This window comes from Caretta caretta, chromosome 15 (genome assembly GCF_965140235.1).
Source record: "Caretta caretta isolate rCarCar2 chromosome 15, rCarCar1.hap1, whole genome shotgun sequence".
In the NCBI taxonomy this organism is placed as follows: domain Eukaryota; kingdom Metazoa; phylum Chordata; order Testudines; family Cheloniidae; genus Caretta; species Caretta caretta.
This window is the reverse complement of record NC_134220.1, coordinates 14,660,893-14,679,179: the sequence shown is the minus strand read 5'-3', so window position 1 is coordinate 14,679,179 and position 18,287 is coordinate 14,660,893. Positions and strand designations below refer to the sequence as shown.

General features: G+C 51.3%; 1 protein-coding gene across 1 annotated transcript in view; it reads right to left on the bottom strand.

Annotated features, from left to right (window-relative positions):
* The window catches only part of LOC125622737 (tRNA (32-2'-O)-methyltransferase regulator THADA), a 38,408-nt gene that overhangs the window by 18,021 nt on the left and 2,100 nt on the right, over positions 1-18,287 (bottom strand). The window contains exons 2-17 of the mRNA XM_048821022.2: positions 17,351-17,528; positions 14,946-15,032; positions 13,974-14,001; positions 12,917-13,065; positions 12,518-12,640; positions 11,698-11,818; positions 11,002-11,150; positions 9,795-9,879; positions 9,184-9,320; positions 8,280-8,477; positions 6,008-6,719; positions 4,275-4,427; positions 2,764-2,873; positions 2,176-2,336; positions 1,292-1,458; positions 360-545 (exon numbers count right to left, since the gene is read on the bottom strand). Coding sequence (XP_048676979.1) covers positions 360-545; positions 1,292-1,458; positions 2,176-2,336; positions 2,764-2,873; positions 4,275-4,427; positions 6,008-6,719; positions 8,280-8,477; positions 9,184-9,320; positions 9,795-9,879; positions 11,002-11,150; positions 11,698-11,818; positions 12,518-12,640; positions 12,917-13,065; positions 13,974-14,001; positions 14,946-15,032; positions 17,351-17,528 — 2,744 coding nt within the window. The remainder of the gene's footprint in view (positions 1-359; positions 546-1,291; positions 1,459-2,175; positions 2,337-2,763; positions 2,874-4,274; positions 4,428-6,007; positions 6,720-8,279; positions 8,478-9,183; positions 9,321-9,794; positions 9,880-11,001; positions 11,151-11,697; positions 11,819-12,517; positions 12,641-12,916; positions 13,066-13,973; positions 14,002-14,945; positions 15,033-17,350; positions 17,529-18,287) is intronic.

Below are 18,287 nucleotides of genomic sequence, written 5' to 3'. Positions count from 1 at the left end.
TGTCTGGCTGCCTGAGCCCCTTCTCCTGCTGGGCACCCTGCCTTGTGTCATCCTTCCCCGGGCATCCCTCCTCTCCTTGGCCACTCCCGGCCCTTTCCTCCTCTTATGGAGCAGCAGCCTCTTTCAGAGGCAGCTAGGTGGAAACAAGAGGAAGCAGGTGGTTCTCACAGACCTCCAGTCAGCTCTTTGGAAAGAACCTGGAGGGCTGCAGAGGCAGCTGGAAATGAGACCACCTGTGCCCAGCCAGCTCTCTGCAATCCACAATTTAAGGCATATGATGGAGGCAGGCGTAGTTGAAAGGGCATGACACCGTGAGCTGGGCTGGCTATCGGCTTTACATACTGCGAACCCTTCCTCACCTGCCTGGTTGGCGTTGGGCCCCTGCCTGCTCTGGAGCACCCCCAGGAGGAAGGTGCTGATGTCTCCCAGCAAGGCCACCAAACGGCTGAGGAGCTCCTGCCAGCTCTTCACGTGCTCTCCCTTCAGCATGGAGACTGCCCCCTCCGGTACCTCCAGCAGGCACCTCCGCAGCGCCGCCATCACTCCTACAGAGATAACACTCCAGTTATCACAGGGCCGGACACTTGCATGTTCTCATACAATCCCCTGAACGAGCTGGGTCACTACAGTCAGTGAGAGCTAGAGGCAGCCTGTGGCAAAGAACCACTGTCCCTAGATATCCGCACCGTACTGACAGAAGGCCAGGTACAAAGTCAAGATCCCTTCCCAGGGCCATGGCATTCCAGAAACAGAAGATACATAACTCAGACGGGAGCAGTTTACTAACGTGCGGGACAAGAAGGGAAAGAATACTGTGCTGAGGGGGATCTAAGGCCCAGGAAAAGGTCAACAGCCGCTTGGAAATTTAGCCAGAGCAGCTGCAAAGAGTGCCACAGACAAGTAGCCAACACCTCAGTTCTCCAATCCACAGCAAGCTAGACCCCTTTGTCCCAGCCCATAAATACATTGCATGTTTCATCTCCAATGTACTTCTCAAAACGCTCGCCAATCGTCCCTAGGCCTCTGGGGTGTAGCTAGGGCTGCTCCAAGCCCAGCTGGGGACATGGGCAGAGAGGTGAAGTGACTTGCCCAAGGCCACAGGGAATCTCTTTGTCGTATATGGGAGTGGAGTTAGTTGTGCTGTGCTCAGGCCAGTTACTGGCTGCATGATTTGCTGACTCACAGACCTGGTCCATCACATGACACACAGCCATCACGTGAGAGGACTGCAGGGGAGAGAAGGGGCATGGGAACTCGGATGTCTCCTTCCCCCCGATGCCCAGGGACGCACCATGCATGGGGTTAGCGCTCGCTGCCTGCAGCAGGTCTTGGCGAGCCATGGCGTAGTGAGCTTGCAACATGCTGAGAAGATACCGAGCGAAGCACAGGCCTCGGTGTTGCAAAACTGGCGCTGCTTTTCCCTCTGGGAATAGTCTCTTCACGGTGCTGCTGTCTGACCTGGAGGAGGAGGAGGAGGCAGATGCTAACACCACTGACCAACCTCAGAGGAGCTCTCACCTAAACAGCACAGTGACAATCCTCACTGCCGAGGGCGGGAGGCCTTGTGTCCTAACACTACAAAGCACCATCGCCTTCAAACTTGGTAAGGTGACTTCAGATCACAGGCCGCTGCTGTCTGGCCTCCAGTTCTGCTGAGGTGAATTATAAATAACCCCTCTGACTAGTAAGAAATATTAATATTCTCGCTTCATAGCTCCTTGGTTTTTTTTTAATCCTAATCCTTAATTCTAAGGCAGATGTCCGTTCTGTTCCAAAAGGACACAGGAGAAATCTATTGGGGCAGGGAGAGCGGGGTCTGCTGAAGTGCTGAGAGAGCAAAATCAAGTAGTTCTGTTCCAGGTGGGAAAAGACACTTCAGACAATATCTGGCGTGAGGATCTGTCCTCTGGGACCACAGAGGCAGAGGATTACACAAGCGGGTGGATGTTGGTGCCTTGTCAGAGTCTGAGATCAGAGAAACTGGAAAGACATTTGAGTGCTATGTAAGTGGTATCAAACTTCTTGGAATCAGGAGTCAGCTAAGCAAGTCCTGGTGAGCCGTGTGTGTGGCCAGACAGGATTATGTACATACTACCAGTTCTCCTGGTCTCCTTCCCACATGTCCCCTGTCTAAGTCCTTTCTAGAATAAAGGAGAGAGACAAGCCAGTCAGTACTTCTGGAGGATGGTTTTCATCAACACCGCTCCTGCTTCTGCCTCCTGCACTCGGGGGCTGCTCACGGCCTCCTGGGCACGCTCAAACAGAGCCACAGCAATGGGTTCTGGGAAAGCCGGCGGGAAGTAGCGGATGAGCAGCTCTGAGGCCAGCTCTCGGACCTGCCAAGAGAGGAGGGGGTGAAGTGAGGGGAAGGTTAGGTCAGGACACAGGTGAGGAAGCAGAGAGGCTATGGGGAGCAGGACCCTCGGGAATCCAGAGCCACTAGAACCCATTCAGGCCTCTAAGCCTGGAAGCAAAGGGGCACCCGTTGTTACTTGGCTATTCTGCCCTGATGTGGTGGTGGGAGGCTACTGGGTGTTCTGACCGAGCAGAAGAACACCGGCTACCAGTAGCAGCATGTGCAAGGAAAGCTGGCAGCCAGATCTGGCCCTGAGGGGGACAGTGTCCCCAACGCCATCCCTGCCCAATCTTGATAGGGTCCCCTGCTTCTGTTCAGTTAAACAGGCCCCTCCTGCGGCTTCTGTTACCAATTCCGGCTGGCCGCAACACAGAGCTGTGGCAATGTTGGGGACGGGGGCTGCTTACCTCATTCGTACTGTCCTGCAAGCAGCTCAGCAGTGCCAACAAGTTGCTTCTAGAGAAAAAGTCCCAGCAGCTCTTCCGCCTGGCCCAGCTCAACAATGCTGCCATGTTCTCTGTGGTGACAGAAAGGCAGGACGGTGAGATGTAGGCAGTAAGTGTGGTCAGGGCTGAACGCAATCGAGAGGGTGGTGGTAAACAGCAGGGAAAACAGGTCTCGCTCGTTCATAACGACTCTGGTTTATTTTCTGCTGTCAGTGCTGGGAAAGAAGGGCTTTTTATCCTGTACGGAGTCATGCAGCTACAGCAGCACCCCCAATCTTTGTCCCCAGTCTCAAAGGCTCCCCTGTGCTAGGGAATGAGGGATAGCGGAGTACCCAATGCAGCTTCTGCTGCAACAAGACACTGTCAGTACTGAAAGTATAAGTTAAAGTTAACTGGGCTGGGGGCTGCAAACCAGTTTCTATCAAATGAGCCCTTGGGTGGGTAAAGATTTGATTCCACTGAGTCCTTGTGTCATCTCACACACATGCGAGCTTATCATAGGTAGGGCCCTACCAAATTCACGGCCATGAAATCTGGTCTTTTGTGAGCTTTTATCCTATACTATACAGATTTCACAGGGGAGACCAGTGTTTCTCAAATTGGGGGTCCTGACCCTAAAGGGAGTTGCTGGGGGGGGGGGGGTTGCAAGATTATTTTAGGGGCGTTGTGGCATTGCCACCCTTACTTCTGTGCTGCCGCCTTCCGAGCTGGGCGGCCGGAGAGTGGCGACTGCTGCTGACTGAGGGCCCAGCTCTGAAGGCAGCAGCCGAGAAGGAAGGGTGGCAAGACCATGCCAGGCCATCCTGACTCCTGCGCTGGCTCTGCCTTCAGAGCTGGGTTCTCCGCCAGCAGGCGCCGCTCTCCAGCTGCCCAGTTCGGAAGGCAGTGCCTCTGTCAGCAGCTGCGCAGAAGTAGGGGTAGCAGTATCGGAAAATCTCCCCCCCACACACACACAATAACTTTGCAACCCCCTTGCCCCACCAACTCCTTTTCGGGTCAGGACCCCAACAATTACAGCACTGTGAAATTTTAGATTTAAATAGCTGAAATCATGGAATTTATGATTTTTAAAATCCTTAGACCGTGAACTTGGGAGGGCCCTAATCATAGGACAGGTCAATGCAGAGTCCCCAACATTCCTCATATAGTGTCAGAGGTTCCGGATTTTTTTTTTTTCTTCCCACCCCAACCCCTCCAGGGGCCTAGACTCCCAGCTGCTCATCAGCAGCCCACGGAGTTGAGGGCCAAAGCATGTAGAGGGAGGGAGGTTGTTTGTAAAAAGCTGCAGGATATTTTTCTGGATTTGATACCGCCCCCCCGCCCCCCAAATCACTGCGACCTCACATGGCCTGGAGAGGTCGTTCCATGGGGGCATTTAAATGTGGACACCCTGCTGACGGGGGTCAGAAGCAGACGGGTTGAGGCATCTACTCAGAGCTCATTCTGTTCAGGGGTGGCCTGCTGTTACCCACGTGGAGGCTGTCCCTTCTTCCTGGCGGGGCTCCAGGTGTCGGTGCAGGTCTCCAGCACTGCTGCCAGGAGCAGCAGGGCAGTCTTCTTCCTCTGGTAATTTGACCCTGGGGTCAGAAAGGAAATGCTTAACTGCAGCAGCCACTCCACAAAATCTGCATGAGGGGGAAAAAGCACCTCTGGGTTACTTGTGAGCAATGCACAGAGGGAGGGTGGGGCGAGCCCTTTGGAGCATGAGCGTGCACCGGCTCCAGTCGCACTAGACTGACTATAAGGTGGGAAAGTGCATGGCTACCGAGGGGCTTCCCAGCAGCTAATGGTCAACTGGCACTTCATGACAACGGAAGGACTAGGACTTGGATCCGCCTGCTCCAAAAGCACAGGCCCCCTGCCACTGCGGCGAAAGGCAAAGCTGTCAGCTGTGCCAGCCCTGTGAGACACAGCTGGTGGCTTTGATTTCCATCCCACAGAAAGCACTGACTTATGCATTAGCCAGTTCATCTACTTCAGATTAATTCCAGGGAGGATTTTTTTACGTGAAAATCTACTTTTCGCTCTTCACAGTGACCCTTTGCTCAGCCTGGGTAACGGAAAACCCACTCGTGAGTTTCACGTTTGTTCACACTCTGTTTTGCTATGTTCAGAGAAAGTACCCCCCTTCCCCGCCGAGACCACTTGTAAAAAAACTTTATTTCTGGACATGCTGACATGTTCAGACACAGCTTGGTTTTGGGCCAGGAATGCCAAAATGTCCTATCGCCCCAGGCTGTTGCAATACGACCAACATCTCTCTCTTACATGGCATTTCTCAAAATGCGTTACACAGGAAGGTCAGTATTGTTCTCCCTATTTTAACAGATGGGGAAATTGAGGCACAAAGCAATCGCGTGACTTGCCCATCAGACCCGTGGCAGAACCAAGAATAAAACCCAGGTATCTCAAGTCCTGGGATTAACCCACTAGGCCTCACTGCCTCTCCTCTGTAAGCTTTCCAATTTTTCAGACTCCTGAAATGTGGAGAAGCATCCAGAGTTCATGGTGTTTATCCCAACTGAACCCAAATGCTGGACCCGCTGATGTTGGCCCAGCCTCGTTACCTGTACTGCCAGCCCCAAACATTCTAACATCAGATGTCAAGCCCCCCCCAAACTTATGAGTCTTTAACAAAATGATTATAATCCCGCCCCCCCCCCCAGTCAATTTATTTGCCATCTGCTTTCTGAGCCTTTAGGGGATCACATTTCCCAGCTTTTCCTCACAACCAGGAAGGCTAGAAAAAAATAAATAAAAGCTAAGTCTCACAGTCACATGACTCCAGGAGCTGAGGCTTTAAGAAAAAACACCAAAGATTGTGAAATTCATGATCAAATCACAAGAGTTGGTATCGCTGCATTACATGCCCGCTGGCTGGCTCAGTGGTAGCAGGACTAGAGCTCGGAAGAGAGCAGTCCTGGCAGATAGCTGTGGAATCACAAGGCCTGGGGCCAGAAAACAGAATAAAACTTCCATTAAAGGTCCAAGTTGCCCCACCCCACTGTCCAGGCCCGGTTGCACGACCCACGAGAGCTCCCTATGTGCATCCCCGCTCAAGTGGGCACAAAAGGGTAGTGTTGGGCGATGGCTTTGTGTGTGAAAAACCTAATCCTGGAGGCCGCTGAGGTGAGAAGAGATGAAAAGTTAAGCAGCGATGGGAGCCCAAAGGCTTGGAGTCAGATGTCGGGAACGGCTCACTCACCTACTGCTTGTGCAAGAGCTCCTTCTGGAGCCGCGTTGGCGGAGCGCTCGGTAGCTTTGCTTGGCATCTTGCTGCGCAGCTGAGAGAGAGCGCTGTCCCTCAGCCTGACCAGAGCCTTCTTCACGGCAGCCTGAAGCAGCTGCCGGAAAGAGGACGAGTCGCAGTTCAGGTTCAGTGGCAAGAACTCCTTCAATAGACGCACCTCCACCTCTGACAAGGCCTGGTTGGTCCTGGGGCTGCAACATAGGAGACCCAGTGCTGCCAGGCGAATGCTCTCCTCCCTGGAGTGCAAGCACCAGCAGAGCCTTTCCAACGTCTCCCCATCGAGGGGCAAGGCCCCGGTGATGATCTTGCGGCCGCTCAACAGGGCGACCCACGCCCGAAGGTGGGCAGAGTCCCCACCACTGCAGCTCTCAGCAAGCAAAGCGTAAGAGGCGGGGAAGAGCCGCAAAGTCCAGACGAGAAGGTAGTTGGAAGCGTTGCTCTGAAGGAAGGAGATGGGTGAGGTCAAAGCACTGGCCAGGGTGGGCAGCCAGGGCAGTGCCCACTTCTGAGCCAGCTGCTCCTCCGTGGCATGTTCCTCTCCCTTCATCCAGTGCTTGCGCTGCTGTTGCAAAATGGTTTTATACACGTCTGATGCAGCTGGGCACAGGTGGTTAGTGGCAAGGCAGTTCAGAAGGTGCTGGGGAAGATCCTTGTAGGTATCCAGAACCTAGTGTGGAAGTATAACATTGTATAAGGGGACATGCTGGATACATTGTATATGTGAGAGCATGCCAAAACATGTTACAAAGTATCTGAGGGAGCACACCATAGGGACAGTTAGCTTTTGAATGGAGAAGCAATTAAGATAGAGCCAGCACGTCTAAGAAGCAGGCATCAGAATGGAAGGTGTGAAGGGCAATTAGTTAAGTTAACTGGAAGCTGTTAAAGGAGATTGTTAAGGGTGGCAGGTAATTGAAGATACGTGACTGGTCTCAGGGATCTCGAAGGGTGGTGACTAAAATCTTTTTCTTCTTTTGTCTGTAACTTCTCTGTAACTTGTTCTCCAAAAAACTGTATAAATTAAAAGACAAGCCCCACTCGGGGGGCTCACTTCTAAATGTATTAGCAGAGCAGCTTTGCTAATAAAACAGAGTGGTCTGATAAATTGTGAGTCTGAGTCAAACTTTGACACTAGAAAACCCCAAATAACTTTACAGTCCTTGTTTGCTTTAGGCAGCCCCTGAACTCTCCTAATGCACCAAGGAAACACATGTACAAGCCTTGCTCATCTTATTAGTAGCTAAAACAAAGGCTATATTATGACCGTGGAGGAAGAGCAGCCTTCCCCACCAAGGAAAAAGATAAGCTATTGCCAGCAGGAGAGTGGGGTGGGGGGAGGTATTTTTTCATGCTTTGTGTGCATAAAAGATCTTCTGCGCTTTCCACAGTATGCATCCAATGAAGTGAGCTGTAGCTCACGAAAGCTTATGCTCAAATAAATTGGTTAGTCTCTAAGGTGCCACAAGTCCTCCTTTTCTTTTTGCAAATACAGACTAACACAGCTGTTACTCTGAAACATAGCAAAATATTCTGTCCCCTTCTCTAGTGAGACCACGGTGGGGCAGGAAAACGCTGCCGTGACCTCTGCGTTGATGTGTCTTCGCATCCAGACAGGCAGGGTGGCTGGCAGGAGGGGCAGTGGCTCATGCCATTGAGCACCTCCTTGTGGTGGATCTTGGGGGGGCTATGGGGGCCACAGTTAGGCAGAGATCCAACCATTTCATTTCTGCCAATGCATAAGAGAGCTGGATATACAAGGCCCCACGGGGGAAGTAACAAAAACACAGGTTGCTATCACTTGAACAGAAGAGATTCTCTGTTAGCAGAATAGGGCCCATGACCCATGGCAGAGCGACCTGCATCCCATCCCCTACGGCGCAAGGTGCACACACTATCAATCTCATTCTGATTTTTGATGGAGGCCGCATGGAGACCCAAGTTATCCAAGCACAAGATCTCTCTGCAGATCCTCAACCCACAGGGTGTACCAATGTGCCCCTCCTTTCTTAAAGCAGTAACCGAGGACTCGCAGACCAGTACAATTTCTGGTGTGTCCGGTTTTCATCTAGCCCTTTGTGGGATGTTTTGGCATCTGCATCACACCCTCCGTTCCTCTCTTAGCTGGGCCGGGCACACACAATACCTGTCCCTCTGTGGGCAGCACTCGTTCATCCCACCCATGCGTTAAGTGTCTTGGACACTGCATGTCCCCACCAGGTTTCCTTACTTTTTCTGTGCCCACGTAGGGGAGAATGGCACACAGGGGGAAATATCTGGCTTTGACCTGCCAGGGCATTGCCATAATTCTCTGCAGGAACTGTTCATAGAGGGGTCTCTCCAGGTCCTCGAAGTGATGGCACTCCAGGCGGTAGATCTCCAGGAGATGTTGAAAGGAGCTATGTATGAACTCTGACGCCCCTTCCACCTGAACAACCAGAAAAGATACACAAACTAAGAGATTGTCCATCATGTCTCACTGCCGGAAATGGTTAGAGGGGCTTTATAACCTCCTCCGCCCTCCTTTATCTGTTACTAGGGATTGCCTGTTCTGTGGTAAGTGATAACCAACATTAAGCAGTCCCAGTTTTGCCACCAGCAATGGGGGCAGGGGACACAACACAGCAGCCTGACGGGGCTTGGTAAAATAGGCCCCACGGTCTCCCCGTTAGGGCTCCTTAATGGCATTTGCCAATGGAAAGCTGTCTTTCTGAAACGGATGAGACAGCTTGCCGAGTACGGGACTGCTCAGTGGGAGCAGGGCTATTGGAGTCTGGCTCTGCCGAGCTGCGAGGCAGAGGGGCTCTCCTCGCAAAGCGCCAGCACGGACAGAACGTCGCGTCAGCCAGGAGGAAAAGGCCATGCCAATGCACCCAGCCCTATAATGCAAGATCAGCCGTATCTTAGCAATCCTGCCTATGTTACTATGCAGCGTATTCCGCTCCCAGCGAGCATGAAATGAGCTAGAAGGGCAGAGTGTAGACAGACTAAAATCCGACCAGGCTGCACTGTGCACTTTTCTTCAAGTGAAAGACGGGGAAGAAGGGAAGATTTCTGGATATTTTCTGGCTGCCCTGAAAGAGGGCACGGCCTGTAGGAGCTACGTGCCCCCCCATCCCGGCTGGGTGCCTTACCGGGCTTTCTGCATTGTTCCAGATGAACTGGCTCAGTCTGTGGAGCAGTTCAGAGTTCTCAGCCAGCATGCGGCTCTCCTTGACTTTCCAGATCTCGGGCAGGCACTCCAGGATACGTTGCAGCCAGAGGGAAAAAACTGAAAGCACAGAACAGACTAGTACGGAGCTTTTCCAGCAGACAAAACAGCAAAATCTCCCACAGCTCTTCCTAGCTGGAGTGGGCAACCAGCTATTGGGCAAACGCCTGCCTCTCTCAACACCATTTCCCCTGAGATTTCTCTGTTTTAACCTACCTTATGCAGCAGGGGCTCAAGGCAAGATTAAGGCAAGCAGTGTGCGGTACAGCAAGATGCTACTGAGGGGCCCAGGCTGGATTCAATTGGGCTTTAATTTCAGTATTGAGGGAAAGATCACGCTGGGGGTTCCCCCACCCCCTGCAAAGGTGCCCTAGATATCCGCAGGCAGCTGAGTCACTCTTCCCCTTCCCATACAGCATGTCTGAAAGCTACGGGGGTTTGGAGGCTCCTGCTGCAGTGTGGCAGGAGGGTGGCAAACCTTTAAAACCCTCTTGGGGTATAATGGGGCGGGCGGGAGGTGCAGATCTTTATTACCTTGGAAACGGTAGTAATGATAATCCTTCTGCTCTTCGCTCACAGCCCAGACAGCTGGAAACAGCACGTCCAGCAAGAGACAAGCCTGCAGGGCACACACCAGCGTTAAGCAATGAGCTACTACTGTATTTGTGGTGTTGGGCTTTCCTTGCTGATTGATAGGAGAGATTACTAGGCACCAGAACTTCAAAGAGGCCCTACTAGGGCATAATTAAGGCTCAGATTTTGTCATGGATATTTTTAGTAAAAGTCACGGACAGGTCTCGGGCAATAAAGGAAAAAAGTCATGGAAGCCCGTGACCCATCCCTGACTTTTCCTAAAAATATCCATGACAAAATGGGAAGGGGCTGGGCAGCTGTGGGGTGGTGGGGAGCTGCAGGGGTCCCCTTGCCCCCTCCAGCAGCTGGGGAGCTGCGGGGATCTCAAGCGAGGAAGCTGCCATCAGCAGAGCTAGGCCGAGCCGCTGCAGCAATGGGCACGAAGTAAATACGCTGAGTCAGACAGCCTTTAGCAGCGCAGTCTCTACTGAAATCCATGGAGGTTTCCCCACATGCCCCCTAGCGGGGCTCTTGGACTCCTCCAGCAAAACTCTTTGCCATGACACCAAGGAACACCAGTCTGTTCACCTGCAGTTTTACTCTTTGGCTCTTGAGCCACTGAACTTTGCCTTCTTACAGCTGATATGGCAGCAGCGGGTTGACTAACTACATAGACTGTTCCCCTCCAACCAGCTAAGGCCCTGGCCACAGCAGGTGAACCAGCAACGGTCATGGTGCTGCTAACAGACTTCTAGCGTTCTTCTGCTCTTGATGACCACCTGTGGTGCGTTCATGCCTATATCAGCTACCGAAGGGGTTATTCACAGCACAGCTTGACTTCCAAGATTCTTCCGGGGAAACAGATCTATCCACACTGATCAGGGAAACAAAGACCTCCTGGCAACGATGACATTTAAACACAGCGCCTGGCGCAAGTGTAAGGCCTTTGCCAACTGCTGGGGCAGTTCGAGCCAAGTAAATGGAACGGGCTTGCTCAGCAATGAATTAGCACTCTCCCCCTCCCCAGTATCTAAAGTCACCCCAAATACTTGCTGAGCCAACACTCGGCAACAGGTGAAGGCTTTTCTAATCCTTCACCCAAAACCCAGTCTGTTTGTCCTCCGCATTCCCCAAACAGAACGCTCGTTCTAACTTGGAGCTCTCCTACCTGGGGTGGGAAGCTGTCCAGCCGGCAGCTCAGGATCTCCTTCTTGCAGCAAGTTAATAAACCCCTCGTAAGCACCAGTCTCTCTAAGCCATCTGAACACAGGACAGACGTCTCCACCTTCAGTTCCCCAAATCTCAGATCTCCTGGCCCTAGGGGAAAATCACCATGTTAGGACAGAGCAAAGACTTATTCAGACACGGACTTTCAAACTGCAAATCAGCCTTATGTTTCTCAGGTTAACTTTAGTCCTTCACACCTATTAGTATTAATCGTAGCATGGGGGGCCAGAGCCAGGCAGAGCATGGGCAGACAGCTCAGAAATATGGCCCCTGCAACACAGGGCCTTCCCTGAGCAGACTCTCCCAGTCCTGCTCAACTGTGCGGCGGAGCCTGCCAAACTCAGTGTACGCTGCCTGCTCCAGCATGGGAGGGGCTCAATCTGCAGAAATCAACGGTCCAGGCCCATAACCTACTGTGCCACCTTGCCTCATGGACTGAGAGCGCCATATCTAGGCTTTGCTGGAGACTTCCTCCCATTCCTTCACCTAGGAAGGCAGAGCAGGCCTCTAGGGAACTGAGATCTGTTCCTAGTTCAGCCACTGACTCTGTCCGCTTGGGCAAGTCGCTTCCCCACCTTTGGAAAGCACCGTGAGATCAAACGCTAACAAGGATCGTTACTAAAGATCACGCACGCACCTTGGTCGACTAGCTGGAAAAGGGTCAGCACAGCTCTGGCCCCTCTCTCTGGCTCAGCAGCAGTGTTCACCAGCATGCTCACAGCAGTGCCGGCCAGCAGGCGGGCGTCCTTGTTAGCTGTCTGAAGTCACCAAGGAAAAGGAAACTCACATTTTTAAAAAGCTTGTCTTTACAAAGTCCTTTAAACACCACTTACTGCTCTCCCTGCAAACAAAAGGCATTTATAAAACCACGGGGGGCGTGCTGCACTTTTGCAGCACATAGGGTGGACTGGACCCCTCTCATCACAACTCCCCCCAGCTCTGCTGCATTCACACTTACGCTGCAGTGTACACGCTGAAACACGTGTATGTCACATGTACATGGGAATGTCTCCAGCTGTATGGGGTGGAGCCACCCATTACCAGCAGCTGTCACCTAGCATGGCACTATCACTGCATTCTACCATGGCTTCACTTTAGTGCAGTTGTTGTTCCCCCTCCACGGGAGCTGTGGATACTCAGCACCTCTCCGTATCAGGCAACTTTTGTGTAGGTGCCTATATTTGAAAACATTGGCCTTGTGTTTTCTGCCTCAGTTTCCCCAAGGAAACCATAAAGTGGAGCTAATAAAAACTTTCCTCCCTGGTAGGAGTCCTGAGAGGTGAAATTAGATAACGTTTGGAAAGTGCTTTGAACATTATCCTTATTTTTCTAACCGGGAACAACTTCTCCTCTCAGATCCAGGCTGGCCTGGCTTCAGGTGGGCTCAAACTCTCTGCAGCAGCTTAGCTGCTGTCTCATCTGTGCCACAGTTGGGCAGCTGCCCAGACTATAATCACCTGCCCCATGACGACTTGCAGCAGAGATCCCAAAATGCTCTGCAGGATTCCACTGTTCTCGGCTTCGCTCCACACCAGAGGCGACACTTCCTTTGGCATCGCCTGGAAAAGCTGCAGGCAGGTCTGTGGAAGTAAAAGGGCAAAGCGCAACCCTCTGTCACCTGCTAGATCTTTTTCTTAACAGTTTGACAATGCGCCTCCCCCAACATAGGGGGGAACTTTTTTCTTCCAACCCCTAAGTCCTGCTGTCTTACAGGGGGGAAGACGCCAAATTCCAATGAATGTTTGGGTTTTTTAACCCCTTCAATTCATGCCTCTCTTCCCCTAGTGCTAGTGGGAGTTACAGCATGTTACAGGCATCCAGAGGAGACTATAACCCCCAAGCAATGTGGATCTTACCTTGACTGTGACGTAGCTCCACTCCTCGCTCCTTGCCGTTGGGTCTTGCAGCACCAAATTCAACGTGGCAGCTACACGCAGCAGCAGTGGGGCTAGGCTGAGTCTCCAGTGGTGTCGGCCTAGGCTGCTGTCCTCTATGAACATGCAAACTGTGGATAGGGGAGAGAGAGGCGCACAGGGCATCGGATGCCAGGCACTGCAGCCCGAGATGCTGGGTTAAACACCTCAGAAGGTGGCCAGCAGCATCTATGTGCACCCTGCAGCGAGTTATGATCAAACAAACTGATCCAGACACCCATGCTTTTATGCAGGGCTGGGGAATCCCCTTCTCCCTGCCAGCTGGTTTGGGTCCCAAGCTTTGAGGCCGTACATTTGAGTTGAATCCCTCCCTGCAGGGGTGACTATCCCTGCTAACTCTCATGTGCGGAGATTCAGAGATGACTCTTCCCCTGCTGGTATTAACTCATGAAAAGAGACAGGGAAAGGCCAAAGCAAATGAAGGCTCTAATCTCTCTATTCTTGGATGGTTATCTGGAGCTGGTGATTTCTAGTACTTATACCACTTTTCATCATCAACTGTGTGTTAGTTAATTCATTCCCCCCACCCTGGGGAGGGAGGTGAGTATAATTCTCCCTATTTTATGTGTGGGGAAACTGAGGCACGTAAGTGCCGTGACTTTCAGAAGGCTGCACAGAGTGCATGTCTTCATGCCCAGATCTTGCTGGGGATTTCCCCAGAAAAGCTCAGCCCACAGACAGCACCCGGCTTTTGGGCCCACATCTGTTGCCACTGATCTCAGTGGGAGAAGGCCAGGACATCGGTGACACTTCTGCTCGTCTCGTTCCCCAGTCAGACTGACTAGCAGACAAGAGAGTCAGGGACTTGTCTGAGGCTGGCACCATGAATTGGTAGCTCAGCTCATGATGAGCGTCGGGATGGTCTGAACTCAGTTTCTTATTAACCACAGAGGCCTCCGTCGTGCATATTTGCATGCACGTGGTTCTGCGGGTTAGTGTCACGGCTTTCAAAGGGGCAAGGGGAGTCTTTGAGACTGACCTGTCTGGAGGTCTCCCGGAGACAGCACCTGCAGGGAGAAGGAAGCACAGGAACGTTTAACACTCATGGAGAGACAGCTGGTGCAGAATTGCAGCTCGAGGGACGCAGTGTGTGCTAGGAGAGGTCTGAGGGGCAATTAGAACCTGAGCTCCCGAGCAAAGCATCTGCCAGCTGAGCTTAGAATCAAGCCTTCCTCCCAAACCACAGCATGCAGTTTTCCCCCACCCAGGGCAGCCCAGCCAGATCAGCGGGGCAGGGCTGAGACCCTCCGTTTGTCTCCAGGGTCCCAGGCCAGTGCGGCTGGGTGTTCTGCACGAGTAGAGCTGACATACTCACCCCTAAGGGAACAAAATAATACACTTCAGCCAACTCCCTGAACTGTGACAGACTCTCTGCTTTCTCCCCCCACACTGACTATTGTCTGTAAACAGCTTCCTTCTTTTGAATCCACCTCTTCTTCCTACCAAGTTCTCTTTGGGGTGGTACAAATCACAAAGACTTGCCATGTTTCAGTTCACTACCTAGGGGGGCCACCAACCCAGCACTGGGCTGAAACGCTGTCAGCCGGAAGACCAGGAGGCTGAATGTACAGAAGCCTGTTTTTATTTACACACAAAGATCTGGTGAACCCGCAACGCTGGGACAGGAAACAAAAAGACCCTCCAGGCCAGGTAACGGGGAATGTCCTAACACTGTCTCATTGTACAGGGGTAGATGTGAGCTTTGAAATACTATGGGAGTAAATACAAGGGTGCTAAGCAGCCTGAACTGGGCCTTTCCTGCCACATCGCCATCCCCGGATCCAATGCTGCCCTGTGCACTAAGGCCCCAATCCTGCAATGCTAGCTCAGACCCGCTGACGTCAACAGGACTCTGCACAGGCCTAGGGGTCCAAGCTGATGGATCCTGATGCGGGATCAGGGCCTCCCTTTGTCTTCTGTGCTGCTCTAAAGAGAACTGAGTTCCTCTCACCTGTTTGTACTCGGTCAGGCTGCTCATTAACTTATTCAGTTCCTCAGCAACCAGGGATTCTTTACTTTCTGACAACTTCGTAACAATCTGGGGGGGGGGAAGGAAACCTCGAATGATCCAGGTGTTCCAGGATTGTGTACAAATACCCAGACCAATATGCGCCTGTCTACACTGCAGTTGGCAGAGAGCCTCCCAGCCTAGGTAGACGGACTCACGCTAGCTCAGCTGGCGTGAGCATGCTAAAAATAGCAGTGTGGATGTTGTGGCTCTGGTGGCTGTTTGGGTTCTCCAGGCCACCGAACGCCCTGGACCTGAGACCAGGCGGCTATCCCGAGTGTCCAGCAGAGCCACAACATCCACCCTGATGTTTTTAGTGACCTAGCTAGTGCAAGTCTGTGTACCGGGCTGGCTCCCAGCTGCAGTGTAGACATACTCTGTGCGCTCACAATTGGGTCGATAATATGCTATTGAACCCAGACTTAGGATTTAGACACATCATAAACAGACCTTTGCCAAAGAGACCAGTGTGACCTCTTGAGTAAATGATGCGTGAATAAAACCAGCTGTGAAAGACTAAAAATGCACAACAAGAAAAGGTAGGGATTTCAGGAAAAGAATCCATTTGATAAACGCGTTTATGTTGTCAAGCACTGTGCCAGATATGGAAAGTTAAAGCTAAAAGTCTGTCCAATGTCAGCAGGCTTTTTGTTAAATAGCTAAAATCAGCTTTAGTGTTTATTTTCAGTCAAGGGCACAAGTTACAACATTTGGCTCCAGCTCTAAACTTCCCCAGAGCTCAGGAGCACTGGGCTCTGGGATTTTAGTTCAGGCCCCTCCTTGGGCTTGTCTATACAGCCCTGCAGTTTGGACTATGGATAGGCACATTGCAGGGCACACTCCGAAGTCCTTCAAAGAGGACTATGTTAATGCGAACTAGGTACCTTTTAGTCTGTGTCCGCAGCATCCATAGGGGGCAGTTACAGCATCGCGCTTCGATGCGCACTGTAATTTGCCTCTCCAGACTACAGGGCCATGTAGCTATAGCCTCTGTTCTGCCTTTTATTATATGTATTTTATTCTCTTTCATAATGAAAGAGCTGAAGAAGAGCTCTGTGTAGCTCAAAAGCTTTCTCTTTCACCATCAGAAGTGGGTCCAGTAAAAGATATTACTTCTCCCACCTTGTCTCTATAATGAAAGAGAGACCGGACAGAACAGTGATTTCCGCACTTGCTGGCTCTCCTCCTTATGTTTAGCTGCTAAACTCACAGATTTTGTAAGCCAGAAATGCATCACAATGGTTATCTAGTCTAAGCTCTTACGTAACACAGGTCAGAGAATTTCACCCAGTAATCAAGGCACTGAACCCCAATCACCTGTGGCTAAATTACATTACTAAGTTAAAAACAAATGAAATACTTTCCCTAATATTCATTTTCCACATAGCAATGGCTGTAGGAGTTGCCACAGAATGTTCTTTGATTGCAAATGAAAGGCGGGGTAGTCTGCACAGTGGTGAATGGGAAGATGGGGTGGCCTGGGCAGTTGTGAATGGGAAGAGGGTGTCCATGAGCCAATGGGATCTATGTTGCTAAAGCCCTGATACAAAAGTCAAGTGTAGGTAGCTAAGCAAAGGGACAAGCCTCTGTTTTTATTCTTGGTTTTCCCAGAGGGAAGGCACAAGCTGTAACCTTTATTCCCAGGGAAACTCAGTTAAGATTCAACATCTAGTTTGCAGTAAGGTTCTTCGTGTAGACTGAGGCACAAGATCACCCCGTAAGTGAATGGCCCAGGCAGGTACCAGTCTCAGTTCCGCATGGCAGGAGCCCAGCCGTCTAATTCCTAGCTCTGACTTGCTGTGGGACCTTGGGTAAGTCACTTACCGTTGCTATAGTTCCGTTTCCTCATCTGTAAAATGGGGATCATAACACCTGTCTACCTAATGCTCTTGTGAGCATCCCTGACTATACAGATACGTCTACACTCCAGTTAAAAATCCAGGGCTATCCCATGACAGCTGACTCAGGCTCAGGGGCTTAGGCTAAGGGGCTGTTTAATTGTGGTGTACACGTTTGGGCTAGAGTCCAGGCTCTAGGATCCTGCAAGGTAGGAGGGTCCCAGAGCTCAGGCTACAGCCTAAGCCTCAACTTCTACACTGCAATTCAACAGCCCCGCAGCCCAGCCCGAGTCAGCTGGCGTGGGCTAGCCCCGGGGTGTCTAACTGCAGTGTAGCCACACCTGCCGAGTCACTGAGAACAGGTGCTGTAGAGGCCCTGCGTTTATTGTTTTGCAGACGCCCCTGCAAACAAGGGAAGTGACCGCTGTAGAGCAAACTGTGGCATAACTTTGCAGCCTGACCCCCTACCCACCCAGATGAATGGAGCAGCCACTGTCTAACATGATTTACCTGCTCGAGTTTATGGAAGGAGCTGGAACTGCTGGTCGTCTCCATCTGGAAAGCAAGCACGCAGCGCACTAGGGGAAGCATGTCAGCATCCTCTAGCTCCCGTAATCCCTTGCTCATCTCCTGAAAGAGCAGAAGTGCCTCCTCCAGATTTTTATCTTTACACCTCTTCACAGAACCCCTGGCAAAATGAAACCCAGGATTGTCATGTCAATGCTGACTTGCTCCAAACACCTCCAGCTGAGAGAGGGGAAGAGTTCTGACTGCAGTTATGGTCAGTATGGTCATGGAGCGGGACAGGGAAAACTACAGTGTTTTATATGCCTGGCTTTTGCTTAGCACCCACCCCAATAGTATGTATAGCGCGCATGTTTAAATTACGTTTATTCATTTAAATGCATTGGTCTAGATTTTCATAAGTGACTAGTGCTTTATAGGTTCTTCACTTGTTTCCTCACCAAAACCATCTGATGTTCCACCATTTGCTTTAAAAGATGCTAACACGTATACAGAGGCTGGGGCCAAGGTTGGTAAAAATAAAATAATTCTGCAAAATCTCTAGATAAGAAACAGAAGAGGGGAGGTAGAATAAGATCAGACTGGCCCTGTGTAACGCAAATACAGCGCTGGGAAATGATCAGGGCCCAATGTCACTGAATAGAAGAGAATCAGTTAAATTTCATTCTGCTTTATAGCACCAGTCTTGTAAAGCAAAAAATCAACCAAAGCCCCCCATATAACCACCGATATAAATATATAAACCAAGCCACGTCTCCAGCATGAACACAGCAAGGAACCCCATCGGGGAAGAGGAGAGTGAATCTCCTCATAAAAGATCCCCTTATCCTGGGCTTGGATCCACAGACGTGTACATATAGCAAGGCTGATTTTGGCAGGAATCTGTGGACCCACTTGCAGGATGGGAGTCTACATTAGAAAC